Source organism: Rhipicephalus microplus, chromosome 3, assembly GCF_043290135.1.
Source record: "Rhipicephalus microplus isolate Deutch F79 chromosome 3, USDA_Rmic, whole genome shotgun sequence".
NCBI lineage: Eukaryota > Metazoa > Arthropoda > Arachnida > Ixodida > Ixodidae > Rhipicephalus > Rhipicephalus microplus.
The window spans coordinates 245,012,899-245,031,539 of record NC_134702.1 but is presented as its reverse complement, the minus strand read 5'-3'; the positions used below and the strand labels follow the sequence as shown (position 1 = coordinate 245,031,539).

Here is an 18,641-nt window from a genome sequence, read left to right as displayed (position 1 = left end):
CTGCGCATATAAAGCAAGGAAAGTTGTACACCATGCCCGCACACAATGGCCATGCAGCAGTTTTGGCGTGAACGTCGCTTGTACGCAGATTGCAAAACACAACTCACCGGTGGATCCCATCACTGTTGCAACGTGCCACCAAGCCGCGTCAGTGACGGCACGGGACTTGTAATTTCAGTCGCGTAGATCCCATAGCGGACGTTCCCGTTATATTACATCAATGAGGCGCTCATTGTACGCGTTGCGCTCATCGCCTTTGGCCATGTTGTGATAGTTAAGACAGAACACTGAAAAGCACGTGAAAACAACCAGCAGTACGTCACTGATGTATATCCTTTTCCGGTTTTTTTCTATTGGCTGCTAAAGCCCAGCACTTCCGGGCGATGAGCGACGGTTTCCAAATCTGGAGAACCGAGCGATTGCGCGAAAACGAGCACGCGACACGTCGCGTGAACGCGCTGTTTCGTCGCTCATAGCGTCGCTCGTCGCGGTCGCGTGCATTTTCGTGCTTATGAGGTTTGGCCCTTATGCCTAGGTGTATGTATGTATGTATGTATGTATGTATGTATGTATGTATGTATGTATGTATGTATGTATGTATGTATGTATGTATGTATGTATGTATGTATGTATGTATGTATGTATGTATGTATGTATGTATGTATGTATGTATGTATGTATGTATGTATGTATGTATGTATGTATGTATGTATGTATGTATGTATGTATGTATGTATGTATGTATGTATGTATGTATGTATGTATGTATGTATGTATGTATGTATGTACGTATGTATGTATGTATGTCGGTCTGTCTGTATGTATGTATGTATGTATGTATGTATGTATGTATGTATGTATGTATGTATGTATGTATGTATGTATGTATGTATGTATGTATGTATGTATGTATGTATGTATGTATGTATGTATGTATGTATGTATGTATGTATGTCCTTATACATAACCGCATTGGCGGAATAAAAATAATAACAATTGTGGTGGTGGTAATAATACCTTTATTTCTTCCAGCAAAAAAAAAATGGAAGGGACAAGTACAGAGACTGGTTGTGCTATTTCAGAGGTGGCCGGAAGAGATCCTTTGGGATACCACAGCCTCCACCGCGTGCTGAATGAGGGTGGGGGGGGGCTGACGTTCTAGAACCATGATGTCATTATTAGAGACAGCGTAGAGGAGGCTCCGAAAGTTTTGACCATTCGGGCTCTTTCAGATGCTCCCAAATGTAAGGACCCCGAGGATTTTCGCCTTCATCGAAAATGTGGCGGCCGCAGCCAGCATCAGGCGTGCACCATAGACCATCGCGGCGGGTGCGTGTGTTACAGATGGTCGAAGCGGCAACGGAGAGGTAGACCGCTGAGCCTCTAAATAGGTCCAGTTTTTTTAGGCGCTTCCACTTGTACTTATCGAAGCGTATATAAAAATCTGTTTATCGCAATGTTCTATACGAAGCCTACTTTCGCCTCGGCTGCTTTTTAAGGGACGGGTGCTCATTTTACGCATGGAGGGGCTGATGAAACATGCACGCGCAATAATTCCGGATTTGGCTATAGCGAGCCATTAGAGGGTTCGACGTGTCATGTGCATCGAGGCGGCTAGGAGAGGGGAGAAATCTGAGGAGAATCGAGGAGAAGAGTGTCGCTACTTTTTAGATCGAGGTCACCTAACGCTGGTCACGAGCGTCGTTATTTGCGACAACAGCGACATCTGCCGAGGGCGAATGCCACGTGCTCGAGAAGTGCCGCTGGAAGGCAGATGGAGAAGCAGCCGACCATGAGGAAGAACAGGCCGCTCACGTCCTCCACGCGGATGGTGTGGAAGGTGAAGGACTGCGTCCTCTGCACCCCGGTCTCGCTCTTCTGCTGGGCTCGCTGGATGATGCTGAGCCGGTGCCACTCGGGAAGCCCGGACTCGATGATCCACCGGGTGCTGAAAGTGCGAAAATGCTTAGGGCAGTATGAACACATTCGCGACAAGCAATACTGCAATGTTACACTGGCCAATGACAGAGGGTGCTTCGTTTACGTGGTCAAGGAGACGAGGAGTACGATTAAGAGCAAGCGGCTCATCTTCGGCAGTGGTGCATGCAATCGCAGTTCTAAATCTATCTCTTCGTAGTCATAACTGCATAGGCTGGCAAAAAAATCGACCTCACTCATGAAATATATTTTGGTCTGTGGGCTCATTCTGAACTGGACTCTCGGACTCAAACTCACCAACATATCACTCGGCCGGACTTGCTCAGACTCACTCTCACGGCTCCACTTGAGCCTGAGTGAGCCTGATTCAGTCGACTCACGAGTTTGTTAACGTAAATATAGCTTTTAAAACCATAGAGTAAATGCTTTTTAACGCTAGTACCTCAGATAATCGGTGCTACGCGAAACTACTTTTGATCATGCATGTGCCGTCGAGTACGAGTTATCAGATGTTGCAAACTGATGACAACACTTTTATGAAACGCGTTACTGGTAAAATATATTTGTAAAATGAACGTTCATTGAAACAGCTTGCGGGGACAGGTCAAGCCCGCATGCCCTTCCTAACTCCCCCCTCCGAGATAAATGTTAAGGTGGCGCATAAACGCCAGTCTGGTGAGAAATTTGTTGATCGTTTTGAGTATAAGTGTAAGCCGATATAACACTAATAGTAATGCTGACTATGAGTACATAGAACTTTATGCCGGTGATAAAAGGCGGATGGGGCTCGAGGCTTTCCGAAAGATATATTGAAAACTTCGAATCGGCTTAGTTGAAACATATTTGCACGCTCCTGCCGTCCCGTGGAACGAGTCATTTGATCGAAGCAGACGACATGTTGTACTGAATGAAGCTGCGGACTCTTTCACAAAAGCTTCTCTGACAGGCTCAGTCCTCACTCTCTCCTTTCTGTTACGGCTGTTGTTGCTGCAGCAAGGTTCAGAAAGTATGCATTATCTATGCTTACTTCAAGTCTCGAGTTCTCACTAGACTTTCTGCACCTAAAGTTCCCTTGCAACAGAAAAGTGTGTCCAGCAAATGGACAGAAGTTATAATAACCAGAATGCAGTGTAAAATTCCAATTTTTTGTTTTTACATGCACAGAGTGGGTTTGTCGATCTCCCCCTTTTTCTCCTATTGCGAAGAACACGAAACAATCGAACACTATTTGCTGAGCTACTAAGGTACGTTTTTCCTTAGACAGAAAACGAAGTATCGAAATTATATGCGACACCGTGGTCTGTCGGTTACGTTGGCCATTCTGTCAACATTTGGGGCCTCTACGCGGGGACACTCAGACAGGAATATTTTCAAAGCTGCCTGAAAGTTTATATGCGAGCCGAATAGATTTGGTAGATGTATGAACCGCTAACAATTTCTTATTCTGTCTTCCTAGTCAAGTAGTAGTAGTAGTAGTAGCAGTAGATAGAGAACTTCAGTATGTACATAATCCAGACAGGCTAGAACTCCAGTGTCCTGAAGAATATACAGGGTGAATAGCGAAGTCTGTCCTGCCGGTTGGTGCCCCTATTCCAGGGCCCCAGTGGCGCGAGCCATCCGTTCAGCTTTGTGGATCAGTCGCACGTGGCGGTGAATTTCGTTAATACTCATATAGGCTATGAGTGAGGCTGAGGCTCGGGCGAATGTCGCCACCTGGTGGAACAGGGCTGGTCTAGACAGCATCGCCTCCCATTTCTCTGATGAGCCATTGCAGTCGTGTTCTTCGTCGTGCTCCGCACACTCCCACGTGATGTGAAAGAGTGTCGGGGTGGCTCCACACCACGGGAATATATCTCTGTACGGCGAGGGGTAGATCAGGTGAAGAGTGTGCAGTTTTATGTAAGTGCTAGTCTGTATTCTTCTTGGCGCTGTTGCCTCCGCAGCGCTGAGCTTGCTATGAGGACGTGGATACAGCTGCCTATTTTCCCTGTAGTACTTTAGAATCGTTGTGAAACAAGAGTCCAGGGGTGTAGGGCCATCAATTGCATTGTCTTCAGTGGCTCAGTGATTTGTGAAGCCTCGAGCCGCTTCGTCCGCGTGCAGGTTCCTTGTCACGCCCTCGTGCCCCAGTGCCCAAGCCACAGCCTGTACGTATTTTACTGTGGGATCCCGTCCTGTCCCAACCAATATACGGAGCGTCTGTGCTCCAATTTTGCCCTTTAGATATTTTCTCCAAGCTTTTTGCGATTCCGTAATGATTGTTAAGGGAGCGTTTCGCGTCCATCCCTTTTTTATTGCGAGTGCTATGGCAACCTCTTCTGCTTGTGTTGTCGACGCCTGATCTATTAAAGCGCAGGCTGTAATTTTTCCTCTACGGTCGGGGACTACACACAGATCTCTTTGCATTGGTCTGAAAAGGCGTGGCGTCAGTGAATCTGGCCGTGTTCAAAAATCTTGTCATTTTGTCAATGTAGTCTGTTTTTGCCTTTCTTCTTCCAGCATGCATAGTAGGTAGGATCCATGTTGCTTGGTATTGGCAAAACGGTGTACAATTCTCTAAGTTTACTTGGTACTTTTTTTAGTTTCTTTGTGTTTTTGTAATAAAAAATCACGCCCTAGTTTTGTTAGGACTGCTCTGCCCGTTGGGGTCTGGAGAAGGCAACTTTCTTGCGCTAGTGGCAGGGCCTCAGATAATTCTTCAATTGTGTTATGAAGACCAAGCACCAGTAGTTTGTCGTTTGAAGTATTCTGCGGTAATCTTAGGGTTGCCTTGCAGAACATTCTTATTATTTGGTTTGCTTTTTATTTCTCTTCCCTGTTCATAATTTGATCACGAAGCTAGTATGTACTGCAACTGATGACGAGGCTTTTGACCAATTTTAGTGTATCTTGTTCTTTCATGCCTTCACGATTGTTTGTTATTCGCGAGATCATGCGTGAGATCTGTTGTACTGATGTTTTGAGTTGATTTACTGTGTCAAAAGATTTTCGGTCACTGGAAGGTTACAGAAAATAGTGTCTAGCGTCGCACTGTCACGTCAGTTTTTGTCAGCAGCCGTGCAAAAGAAGAAAAGCGCCGCGTGGCTCGTGATGCGCGAGCCACGTGGTAGTCAGAACAGAACGAGTTCATGCGCCTGGCATGTCGGACGCTGGCAGCCACCACCACTGAGCTTTGACCCGAGAGAAATAAGTGGCGAGATTTTGCACGGCCCCGTCGGCCACCTACACGACGCCGTCTCACGTGTCTCTCCTTCTCTCGCCCGCTACAGCGGTGACCCGGAGAACGCGCCCTTGGACAAGCCATCGGCTGCCATATATCCACGGTTCTGCCCACCAGTGCCGCCCATCCAGTCTACTGCCCCAAAGTATGGTTTATGCAGCTCGAAGTCATTCTTGCGATGAATGGCGTCGTGAACCAGCCGCTGATGCACCCCATTCTTCTTGATGCCCTTCCGGTAGAGCTGTGTCATCTCGCTGCCACTTCAATCTCCAGCTTGCAGCTGTACGATGACCTCTGATCTGCAGTGCTTACCTGTTACGGCCTCACCTACCGCCCGCTTCCGGGACCCGCAACTTCCAGATTTCGTCTGCGCACAGCACGTGGTACCCTCCAGCCCGCTGCTCTCTACTGACCATGACCTAACAATCCCGGCAACGTCCCCTTCCCCCTCTCGCGTGGCCACCAGCTCGGAGATTGTCGTGCTCGGTGACAGTCCCGACGAGGTGCCTGCTGCCACCAGTCCGCCATGAAGTGCATTTTTTCGAATTCCTCGGCCGATGGTAGTTCACGCCTGCTCGCCACCCTCTCGTCTTCTCCGACCTACACAGTCCACGACCCATCTGACACAACCCCAGACATCGTCACGCCCGCTATGCGCCCGCCGATCGCAAAGCATCGCTGTCTACAATGTTCGAAGGCAACCTTCTATCTACGCCAGTGCTCTGCGCGTCCTGCCAGCTGCCACTATCCTTACCTTCGATGTATCCTGCAGCAGAAGCTCATGCCCCTTTCCAGACATGACCGAACGTGCGAACACCACTCATTTCGCGCCTGCCACCGAGTCAATTATCTGCCACGTCGACCTGCGCACGAGCCCTCGGGCGACGACTACCGTAGGGGCTTCTATGAGTCCAGGGGCACCGACAGACCTTCCTCCAAAATGCGCACTTGCTGCGTTCTATGCCAAACCTCCTGCCAAGTTCTCGGTGAGGGACACGAACCAGCAAGCGTGTAACTTGAATACAGGCTGTAATGTAACTAATGAAGGGACTAAAGTTAGTGAACGCTTGTTGTGCGCGCCGTACGAGAAGAAATGTACTGAGAGAGACGGCATGGTAAAAGAAATGTGACGTCTGTGACAGAATATGGAAAATAAACATAGAATACATAGGCAGAAAAAGCGCTCAAGCAAATAAGCAACCAAACTGTCTGACCGAACGAGGAAACCAATAAACACGAGTTCAAGGTGGAAAGTTTCAAAGCCTCATGATACGGTGAAACGCACGACGAACGCTGAGGTGCAGGGCAGGAGGTGGCGAAAAGCTATCGAGAGCGGGGTGCGTCTCGATGTGCGGCGCTGTGGTCCCGATAATGCTTGACGACGTAGGTGTGACTACGGAGCAGTCATTCGCTTTGGAGACGTGACGCTCCATGCGGGGAAATTGCCAAGCCACCCAATGAACAGCTTGCATCGAGACGCGATGCTCGGCGCAACCGTGACCATTAGCCAGACCACGTCCGTCACTGCGCCGAACGGCTGACCGTGGAGACGCCTCGCCGAGATCCGCGATCTCCTAGGCAAGTAACAGAACAGCAGGGCAGGCCACGCCCCAAGATGCAATACTCGTGCCGGCAACACCGCCCCAGCTGGTGGTTGGACGGCGGTAGTGTGGACAGCTGGGGGCAGTGGTAAAAGCTTTATTTGACCAAGGGATTCGGGCACGTACGGCCCAGCCACGTTCCATGGCTGGAGCCCGAATCACGTGCGTCCAACACTTCGGCCCACTGTCTTCCGTCTGCCGCTGCTTCGGCTGCACCAGCCACAAAACCTACCACCACGTAATCCTCACATGTGGCCCGATTGTGCCACGCCACCTCTATAGGACACAAAAGGTCATCAGCCGATTGGCTGACCTCAAGTGCACAGTTGGCTCGAAATACCACGTGTCTTGCCCCGAACTTTCGTCGTTTTTAACGTTTTTCTGAATTCATCACACAGACATTCCCTTTGACACGTAGCAAGCCTCGTCCACCTCGGCCCAACGCGCTGACCGATCACGTGCTGTAACCTCACTACAGGTATTCTGTGTAGCATGGTCCTTAGAGCACTGCATTTCCACGTCAGTCAACTCGTATACTCGTGTAACTACGCCGGCTGCAATAGAACGCAGAAGGTGTCATTGCACCGCCACTGACTTCAACACAAGCTCCACCAACTTGCTACCAACGTTAGCGGCCAAACCGGCACTTCAACGGGCACATTTCACAGCCGCGTCCACTCGCGTTACTTGATGCACTCATGAGCGCACTCTCCGAGCCATCGTGGGACCTGATTGTCTATAACAACGCCCCGGTGTCTTCTTGCTCGGCCACTGTATACGTTTCCCCAGTGCTGGCCACCAGAACAATGATCACGGCCTTGTGCCCTTTCATGTTAATGACTCGGATTTCGCAACAGACACCCTACGGATTGTCGTTCATGTACATATCTGTCCCTTTCTTTCTTTTGTACATAAGTTTCCCAGAGTGCAAAGCACGAGGGTGGGGGTGATGTAGCGTCGCGCCGTCGTGTCAACCTTTGCCAGCAGCCACACAAAGGAACTATAGAGCGCCACGTGGCTCGTGGTACGTGAGCCACGTCGTAGTCAGAACTCAACGACTTCACGCGCCTGGCGTGTCAGACGCTGGAAGCCGTCATCGCTCCTCTTCAGCCCTGAAATAAAGTGGCGAGACTAGGACGGCCATGTCGGCCGCCTTCGACGTCGTCTCACGTCTCCCTCTGCTCGCCGCTACAAGTGAAATCTAAAATTACAATCATTAATAATTAACGTTACGTTAAAAAGTTCATCTCTAACTTATTTTAGGTCTTAGAAAACAATAATCATAAATTTAATAAGTATGATCCGCTCAACTCTTGGCCGATTCTCGTGAGTGTGTAGGGGCCGTTGTTCCAAGAAGCATCATCATCATTATCTTTTTGCTGCTGCACAAACCGGTCCGCTATTTCTTGGACTGAACGTCTCTGTGTTATGTTTACAGTGAACTGCGACACTGGTGGAGGGCCGTTATATCTGAGGGCCGTTCATCGCTTAGCTATCTGAGGGCCGTTCATCGAGTCCTGACACGCCGTCACCTATTACGACTCAAGTGCACCGCTTCAGTTGGCGGTTGCCAGGCATCTCCTGAGCTGACCTCCTTGGACGAACCTTCTACCAGGCACTTTGTACCTCCGGCAATGGCCAACGCCAGCCAGCCACAGGTTGTACATGCCCCCTCCACATCCAATCCTGCCCAGGTAACGCTTCTTCAACCACTTGTAATTGATTCAGCGGGGCCCCGCATGATTACGTTGAGCATTACGAAGGCGTTGTTAACACCAACCAGTGGAATGTTCAACAGAAGCTCGCCCGCACGTACTTAATTCTCGATGATAGCGCTCACCGGGGCTTGAGAATCAAGAAGGCCGTATATTGACATGGGATGATTTTCGGAAGTACCTCATTGACACATTTGCTAGCATCGATCATCGAGAGAGTGCTCCGCAGCTCTTAGAGATAAGAGTTCCCAAACGAAATGAAACTGTGCGAATGTTTGCTGTGGACATGACATGTCTGTGTCGTCGAGCTGATCCCGACATATCCGAGGAAAGGAAGTTGCGCTACCTTGTACGCGGCGTGAAACAAGAACTGTTTGCCGGACTTTTGCGAAATGCCCTAACTACTGTGGTCGATTTTATGAGAAGCCACTGCCGTTGAGAGGGATCTGTACCAAAGATCAAAGCAGTATGATCACTCGTTCACTAACGCCCCGATTAATACCGCTTCAATGATTCTGGACGATTAGGGCTCCCTGCATGACCTGATCAGGGATATGGTTCGAGAAGAACTTCAGAAGCTTTGAACATTGTTCGCCATGACGATGCTGGTTTTTTAGGAGCTCCGATGACGCCGCATCTCAACTAAGAGTCGCTTCCCGATCTCCAGCCCAGCTACGGCCACTGGTCACGCTCTCTATCCCCTGCACAGACGTCGTCACCGAATCGACGTACTTTTGCTGACCTTCGTGGAACGCGAGGTCTCCCATCCCACGCCGGGGAAACTATAGGCGGTGACCACTCGGGGTAAGGTCGCAGCCCGACCACAAGACGATAAAAAGTCCCCAGAACTGCCGCTACAGAACGACCCAACGCCGACAAATATAACAGCGACGACATGGTGAGCGCTGAACTCAATGTACTTATCGAAAGAGAGCAAGTGACGGCCTTAGTCGGTACAGGTATTGATTTTTCCATAATAAGTCAAGATACTGCCGCTCATCTTTAAAAAAGTCAAAGCGCCATAGACAAGGCCACGCATAGAAACCATGAGTGGTCACTTGCTGCCCCCTACTGAAAGACGCCCAGCAGGAGCCAGCATTAGAGATTCTTCTTTCGTCACGAGTTTAGATCGTTCTGCCTGAGTTCAGCAACAAGTTAACTAGAGGAATGAATTTTCTCAGGGAACTTGGTGCTGTTCTCAAGATCCCGGACCTCGTGGTTTAGTTTCGCAAGAGTGCCCATCTGATTTATTTTTCGCCACCAAAGCGCAAATGATTTCACCTTAATGATCAGGATACAGTTGTGCCGCCTTGATCGTGTACCCTTGCTTCAGCAGCATATGACATGCCGTTCGACGGTGAAGGCCTCGCAGACCAACTAACCTCGCTGCTTTTCACTCACGGGATTTCAGTAGCACGAGGAATCGTCTATGTCACCAACGGCCGCAAAAAATTGCTGTCGACCACGTTCACCACAGAGCGCCGGCACTTTCCAAAGGGCACAGCTTTGGCGTATCTTGACTAAATATCAGACCTAAGTGACTGCTTTTCAGAACTTGAAGCAACGCCTACACTTAATCCACACGACCTAGAACCTATCCTTGACGTCAGTTCTATTTTAACTAAGCAAAAGCCGGAACGTCTCCTCTCGCTTCCAGCCGAGTTCCACGACTGCTTTGCGCATACCTCAGAAGTTCGCTGGATATCCTTGAGCAAGCACCGGATCATTACAGAGGACACAGCGAGGCTAATTCATCAAAATACTTCCCGTGTGGCTTCAAAAGAAGGAGAATTGATAAAACAGCAGGTAGCCAAAATGCTTGAAGACAACGTGATTCAACCGTCAAACAGCCCATGGGCATCACCTGTTCTAGTCAAGAAAGGAGACAGCAGCCTGCTTTTCTGTGAGGACTATCAAAAGTTGAATCAAGTGATAAAAAAGATGGGTACCCGCTTCCCCTCTACATTATTCACTCGACAGGCTTAAAAGCGCACGTTACTTCTCCTCCACGGACTTAAAGAGTGATAGTGGCAAATTTGTGGGGACCCCAGAAATCGGGAAAAAACCGCTTTCTTGACACCAGACGGATTTCACAAGTTTAAGGTCTCGCCATTCAGCTTGTGTTCCACGCCTGCTACTTTTCTGCTTCTCATGGATACCACGCTCTCTGTGCTTAAGAGGAGAACCTATCTAATATACCTTGATGTCGTCATTGCGTTTTCTGCAACATTTGACGAACATTTTGAACGTTTGCAGGTGGTTTTGCAGGCTATACGTGCCGCAGGCTTGCTGCTCAAGCCGGAGAAGTGTCTCGTTTGCTTTGAGGTTTCTTGGCTATGTCTTCAGTTACGCAGGAGTTTATCCAGAACCAGCGAAAGTTGCCACCGTCGCACAGTTTTCTAAACCGGCAAATAAAAAGACAGTGAGGCATTTTATGGTCCTGTACGCGTATTATTGACTGTTTACCTCGGATTTCCCACGCACTTGTTTCACAAAAATAACGTTGCATTTGTGTGGGGTGAAGAACAGAATGCTGCTTTCAATAAATTGTGGCAACAACAACACACGGCCCCCATTCTTGTTCGATGAGACAGCCCATACAATGCTTCATACTGAAGCCAGAGGTGTCGGTCTCAGAGCTGTGCTTGGGCAGCGCCAGGAGGATGAGAAAAGAGTGATCGCTTATGCAAGCAGAACTTTGTCACGCACAGAAGTGAGTTATTACCGGACCACGCTCGGTTTGCGCGGAACGCTCGCCGTGCCCTCGCAACTGAAAAGGAATGTCTCGCCGTGGTATGGGCAGTTATGAAATTTCGCATATACTTGCACGGGTGCCCATTCAAGGTTATAATTGATCACCGTTCGCTGTGTTAACAAGTCACAAAGATACTTCTGGATGATTAGCAAGCTGAAACCTTAGACTACAGGGGTTTGATATAACGATAGTGTACAAGACGGGAAAACGACACACGGACGCCGACTTGATGTCTTCATCATCGATAGAGTCGGCTGCTTCTCTCAATGAAGAGACAGCATTCATCGGAATCTTCGACACGTCAGCCTTGGCACACCAGCAACATCATATTAGAGCTATTTGGCTTAATGAATTATTTAGAAGGGCGAATCCAGAACGCGCCCAAGGTATTTGCAAGATGATTATCGTCGTTTTGTGTGCGAAACGATGGCCTTTACAAAATGAAGCTCTCGTCACATGGCTCCACCTACCTGTTTGTCGTCTTTAATTACCACTCTTTGTTCTGAAGTGTTGCTAGGGTACTTCAACGAGGTCACCTCTGGACATTTGGGCTTCACATGCATTCTGGACAGAGGCCTGGAGATGTATTACCAGCCTATATTCACAGCTGCCATGAAACATCATGTGCGAACCTGCTTCGATTGCCAGCGGCGCAAGTCACCTTTAACAAAACTAGCCGGTTTCTTACACCCAGTTTAGGTTCTGCCAACACCATTTCACCAGGTCGGAACAGACAGTTTGGGTGTACTTCCTACCGCTATGGCTGCTAACGGCTTTGTTATAGGGGCAACCGACTGCTTTACTCGCTACGTCGAAACAAAAGTCATCTAGAGAGTCACAGCAGAAGAGGTGGCCCGATTCTTTACTGAGAAGATTGTGTTGACACTGTGTTCCATCGATCATTATAACAGATTGTGGAACCGCATTCGCGGCCACGATATTAGATCATGTGTTGGTACTCAGTGGTACTGTTCATCGTAAGTATTTGATCATGTGTTGGTGCTCAGTGATACTGTTCATCTTAAGCCAACAGCCTAGCATCTACAAACCAACAGACTGACCAACCGGCTGAAAAAAACTCTAGAAGACACGCTTTCAATTTGTGTGAAAATAGAGCAGAAAATTGAGGTGAGATTATACCTTATATATAACGTTTGCATATAACACTCTTAAACAAAAAACCGAACTGATGATCCCTTCCAGCCTTGTTCACGAATGAGAAGTAAGAAAGATGTTGGAAGCGATGCTGCCATACAAATGCGACGACAATAAAAAAAAGGCCGGTGCATTCACTCAATGCACGGAGGGAACCGGGCAGCTCGCACGTGTGTGAATATGCAAACATCAAGAGTACAATGCAGGCCGCTATAATCTACGCCATACACTGGGAAGAGGGTATGGGTGTGGACGCCTGTACGAAGACGGGGACTATTCATCAAGTCTCTCAGGGGATACTTGAGACTTTATGAGGTCATTCCTAATAGCCCACACTGTACAACGTTTCGCCAGCACCGGCCTGAATTTGTGAACGTAGTGCACATAAAACCGTACGTAAACTGGTTGCTCTTCGAAGGACTGTCCCTTTTACAAAGCGACCTTATGCACTATTGGCTCGGATATAGAAACGGGGCGATGCTCTTTTAGGAGGCAAAAGCCGCGCTCCAACAGTCTGGTGGAACCAGACATTTGGCCGAAAAATATGACGTGTTCATTTATGTCTTTGTTTTTCGCTGCTGCATAAAACGGGCATTTGGTTCTTGGACTGAACGCCTACGTGTTTTCTTAAAGGTGAACAGTGACAATATTTATCGTGAGGTCTTTGAGGAAGCACATGGAGACAAAAATGAGATACAGAAGTGGGCGCAATCTAACAACTGATTTATTTATTTGTCTGTTTGTCTACTTGTTTTCGAAATGTTCACTTCAAAATGTTCAGATCTGCGCAGCCTGGTCCAAAAAAAAAAAACTCATGAGCAGGGCACATGGCACAGCTTGTGATCACATGCCCAATGAACACATGACAGCAGCACAATGTAATTTTCAAGTAAGGCAAGTGACGGGCGGCCAATATACTTGTCTTTCAGCTTGTCAATGTACTACGCTTCTGTTACCTCTCTCAAGGTTCGGTAGCGATGCCGATAATTTACGATAGTGTTTTTTAAACAAGGCAGGCATGCACGCTTACTGCAAGTCTGTTAGCCACCAATCAGTTGCCTTACTTGAAAAAAAAATTGCTCTATTCATCGAGTATGTGAACACAAGCTGCGCTATATGTGCGCTCTTCGTGAGTTTGGACCAGATTGAGCAGATCTAAGGGTTCTTAAGTGAACGTTAAAAAAAAAAACAGTTGTTAGATCGCACTCGTCTGTGTTTTCATTTTAGTGCCGACCTTCTTGAGCAAAACTCAAAGATAGAGAAATACATTTTGCGTTGAGGACTCACCCGGTCTTACGCTCACCAATATTTTTCTCAAATGGACTGACTTAGACTCCGACTCACTAAAATTTTACTCAGCCGGACTCACGGCCCGATCTGAGTATGAGCGAGTCTGCGTGAGTCGAGTGATGGGTGCATTTGCCGACCTATGCCTAGCCGTGCCTTATCTTCCCCGTGAAAGTACCAACCATGACAGAAAAATTTCACGTGTTTTATGGCATCAAAGAAAATGTAGGAACGTACTCACCGTTGGTGCAGTGTCTTGCGCAGACTGACGGGAAGGCCTCTGTTGACCCACATGCCCATAGTCAAGTTCATGGAGATCTCCCGGGCCATGTAGAATTCTCCTTGCGGAGGTTGGTCATACAATCTCACCAAGGCGTGATACAGCAAGGTAATGTCCAGGAACACTACCTGCAAGTAAGCAGTGTTGTGATTGCGTGTGTATGTCGTTGAACTCTGCAGTACACTGAGCAGAAGCAAAACGAGCAAGTCCTTAAATGGTTAGCAAACGTGAACGTGCTTTTGGCGGGGCTGTAGTTGTACCTTAAAGTGCAATACATAAATTCGCAGCATTGCGTGAGCGCATGCATTGTGTGAGCTCATATATTATACCTGAAATGCGTGGTTTCGGACAACTGTAAAAATGTAAGCAAATGTTTGACAGAGATAGCAAGAAATGAGAACCTCGCACCTGCGTATTATTTTTTAAAATGAGAAGCCATTCTTAGCGAACCGCAGGCATTTTGAGTGTATGTTTCTATGTATCTGTCTGTATGTCTAGCCATACACGTGTGGTTGCTCTCGTGAACGCCTCCTTAAACGAGTACTAACACGGATTTGAAAATTTTGATATTGTTGCTCGAAAAAAAAAAAACACTAGTGTTGAGAAACCAAAACGACTACTGCGGTGCTTGGGAATGCATCGAATATATATTTATTACCACTACCTTAAAAAGACACTTTCGGTTTTGATATGGCTTCTGAGTGATGTGCCAGAGGAGTTGTACGTCACGTAAAGACAGTAAATGGCTACGTACTAGCGGTAAATTTGTCATCTGCCCATGGTGCACGTAAGCAACGATGAGTGAATTCTGTGACACTGACCGTAATTTTCGTGATTTTGGCTGTGCGCAGGACGCAGAGCTCCAAAGTGCAGAGACTGTCCTCACTCGTCGGGACAATGTTCATCGCAGAAGAGCTGGCTTGCAGATGCTCAGCGACGAAAACTTTTAAGTCGAAATAAAATATTTTATGCATGTCGCATAACTCCGTTGTGGGAAGATCGTTGACGCTGCGTACCGAGGAAAGAAAACTTGTCCCTTTAACGATGTCTTCAAATTAAACCAGTGCTCTTTTAACTTGCTGTTGACCAAAATTAGTATGGATGGGTAAGGAGGTTCGAAGAATACGTCTGGCTGATGACGACGTGAATAACGTGAAAATCACGGTGCCCTCGTCGTCAAGCTGAGGACCCCGACAGGGTTCCCGTAACTTGCCCCGCGCCCTGATACTCTAGTAGACAAGGTACTCGGCTACTGACCCGCAGGTCACGGGACTGAATCCCGGCTGTGGTGGCTGCATTTTCGATGGAGATGAAAATGCTGTAGGCCTGTGTGCTCAGACTTGGGTGCACGTTAAAGAACACCAGGTGGTCAAAATTTCCAGAGCCTACTATTACGGCGTATCTCATAATCATATCGTGGTTTTGAAACGTTAAACCCCACATATCAATCGCATCACGGTTTCTGTAACTTCATAAAACTTTTGTTGGGCTTGTTAGTATATGTTTGCTAAAGTACAATAAGACGCTTAGCACCAAGAAAGAAAAGTTAGGCAACCACAATGCCTGTGAGTTGTGGTTTTTGCAAGTGTGAGCCTGAGCTTTCCAGTATATCTGTTCTTGGTAAGTCTAATGATACCTTAGAGCGTAAAATCATGAGTAAATACTACATTAAAAAAAAAGAGATACATGCATGTTAGTGATAAATCTGTAGCTCTAAATGAAAGTGAATTCCACTTCTTCGAATCCATTTTCGTTTGCCCGCTTTTTTATCATTATAGTTTGGTCAATCTTATCGCGTGTTTTCTGACTAGCATGTAGGGCGATGTGAGAGCTCAGTTGCTACGGTTGTATATGCCGCTGATGTTATGATATAAAGTTAGTGGCGAGTGGCGCCCTTACTGTTCTGTCTCCAATTTTTCTTCCTTGATGGTACGTGTCTGCTGGCATTTCAATAAGCGATTCTGTTAATTAGGCTTAAAGCTGCACGCAAAGTTCACAATCTCAATGGACTTGAGTTGGCTCGTCGGGAGAACGTCCACTGCGATGGGGCTGACGTGCTAATGCTCAGCAACGAAAAGTTTAAATTATTAATAGAAAATTCACACGATTTGCTTGTATCCGGTGTGTGGAGACTGTTTGCACTGCATACCAAGGAAACGATGAATGTACTTAAGAAAAACCCAAAAGCGTTTGTCTTGCACGGAGTAGCTGCTATGAGAGTTTGAAAGCGAATGGGATTGTACCAAGTATGTATTGGAAGGCGGCCCGCCCGAGTAACTAGAAATAAACTAGCTTAAAATGTGCTTGTGGGCTAGTTGGTTTGTCATATTTACGATAAACGTGTTTCGTGTTTGTGTCTTATACCGGTGCGCACTGCCGTTAATGATAAACGTACCTTAGGCGATCTCTCCGGATTGTGGCAGTACTCCTTCAAGGGCCATTCACTGAACTTGGTTTACGTAGAACTATAGCCAGGGTTACCACCCTCGCAAGCAGGAGTGCTACATACCAACTTAACGCTTCTGGTGTTGTTAATATCCATGTTGCTGTCGGCATCATTACACAACTGGTTATATGAAACGTATGCGACTACTCAACATATGTCTGTCCTCACAAGATTTGCACATATATATTTCAGATATATATTTGCCTTCCAACCAAAACTTTATTGACAATAAGCAAGTTAATATACCCGCAAGACAATGGGGTCCTGTACACCACACCGCCCAAAAGAAAATAGGACAACGCCTCAACGTGAAGGTGATCTTCAGCCCTCCTGACAAGTTGTCCCCAGTTGACTAACAGGACCTGCCCCGTAAAGAGAAACAGAAAACATTGCATGGTTAGGCACAGGACGCAGTTTGTCGACTGTGCGCTGGGCGTGGTGTATAGGCCCTCATTGTGTTGCGGTGCATGTTACGCGGGCCAGACGAGGAGATGCCTAAACGAACGCTTACGGGAACACGCCAATGATGTTTGTAATGGCAAAGATGGCTTCCTGGCGCAACACGTCAGCACGTGTGGGTGCACTGCGCTGTTCGAAAAGACAACAGTTCTCGGCAAGATTAAAGAAAAACATGAGCGTATAACCTATGAGGCTGCTCAGATGGCGCTTGAAAGGAGCGCATGCGTAAGCAAGCCATCAGTTGCTCTGTCGAAAAGAGAGATATGTTTTTGAGTTGCGAGGGTTGGCGTAGACGGCTCAGTGATTGTTGATGATAGCTCGTATCTTTACGTCTGTCATTTTTTCACTGTTGTTTTTTCTGTTCACTCGAGTATATTAGCAGCCTTATTGTCGATAAAACTTTAGTTGGAGGTCAGTGCTTGTCCCGTCTTTTTCCTGTCCGCCGCGCATTTTTTCACGCTGTTAAACCTCAAGTCCGAGTGAGTGCTTTTTACTACTCACCGGACGTCACAGCCACAATGGCGAGGAACAAATATACCTCGCGGAGGTGCTGGCTCTATACGCACGTTGTATCCGACAGCTGTTTACCATTTCTAAGCTCATCAATCCAAGTTTCACGTTGATTCTTATCCTGTCGACACATGTGAGGGGTGACACCGGGTAATTCTGCAACTTGTCGAGGGGTACTGTTCCTTTAAATAAGATGCCTTGAAAGAAAGTGGCTGCGTAATGCAGAATTTTCAAGGTGTTATCGTGAAGCGCACAGCCGAAGACGGAAAACCTTTCTTTTTAACGAGAATAACAGAGCAGATGGAAATTAAAATTTTTTTCAGCGCATGGTGTTGCTCTAGAAACAGGTGACGCAGGTGCTGATCTTGCCTAGGACGTCATGCCGACGGTGGCGCCAGCTCTTCCAGTGGTGGGCCTCGCATCCAATGCTATGAGAGCGTGAACTATTTGACGCACCGCGTCTGCGAATGGCCCGAAAATAATCTCACTGTCCCCATCGGCGGAGTACCCAGAAGAGATAACATGCGGGTCTGTAATCGTAACGTTGATTGACTTATATGTGGGGTTTAACGTCCCAAAACCACCGTATGTATATGAGAGACGCCATAGTGGAGGCCTCCAGAAATTTCAAACACCTGGGGTTCTTTAACGTGCACCCAAACTTGCGCACACGGGCGTACAACATTTCCGCCTCCATCGGAAATGCGGCCGTCGCAACCGGGATTTGATCCCGCAACGTGCGGGTCAGCAGCCGAGTACATTAGCCACTAGACCAGCACGGCGGGGCTAATCGTATCGTGTTTTCAATTGGCGTAAAACTGTAGGTCGTGTAGCGATATGCTGCAAATGAATATAGATCAACTTCATCATCCCGTGCTGCCTTGTGGTACCAGTGCATGTACCCATTGCTCATCCATGCAATACCGACAAGCCATAAGTTACACGTAAGACGAACGAGCGGAATATCTACAGAGTGATAGCAAATCACCTGGAAACGCAGCAGAAGACTCTGCAATAACCTTAATACTTACAAAACAACCAATTATATATGGTACATAAAGCACGTCACATTGAGTTGCCACTACATATATTGCCCAAGATCACTGTAAAAGTTAATGGCATCAGAAAGTGTGTAGATATTGATATATGGGGTTTAACGTCCCAAAACCACTATATGATTATGAGAGACGCCGTAGTGGAGGGCTCCGGAAATTTCGACCACCTGGGGTTCTTTAACGTGCACCCAAATCTGAGCACACGGGCCTACAACATTTC

At 47.5% G+C, this 18,641-nt stretch overlaps 1 protein-coding gene across 1 annotated transcript; it reads right to left on the bottom strand.

The window, feature by feature from the left end:
- Window positions 1-1,076: 1,076 nt before the first annotated feature.
- Window positions 1,077-14,134, bottom strand: LOC142803537 (uncharacterized). The gene is made up of 2 exons (XM_075888664.1): window positions 13,913-14,134; window positions 1,077-1,948 (listed from the first exon to the last, which is right to left on the bottom strand). Exons 1-2 carry the CDS (start codon window positions 13,999-14,001, stop codon window positions 1,705-1,707), a joined length of 333 nt encoding a protein of 110 aa, XP_075744779.1. The 5' UTR covers window positions 14,002-14,134; the 3' UTR covers window positions 1,077-1,704.
- Window positions 14,135-18,641: the final 4,507 nt, after the last annotated feature.

Coding starts and splice junctions, on each gene's coding strand:
- LOC142803537 (XM_075888664.1), bottom strand. CDS start 14,001: ATGGCCCGGGAGATCTCCATGAACTTGACTATGGGCATGTGGGTCAAC. Junction 1,949..13,912: donor CGCAAGACACTGCACCAACG/GTGAGTACGTTC, acceptor TCGCACTTTCAG/CACCCGGTGGATCATCGAGT.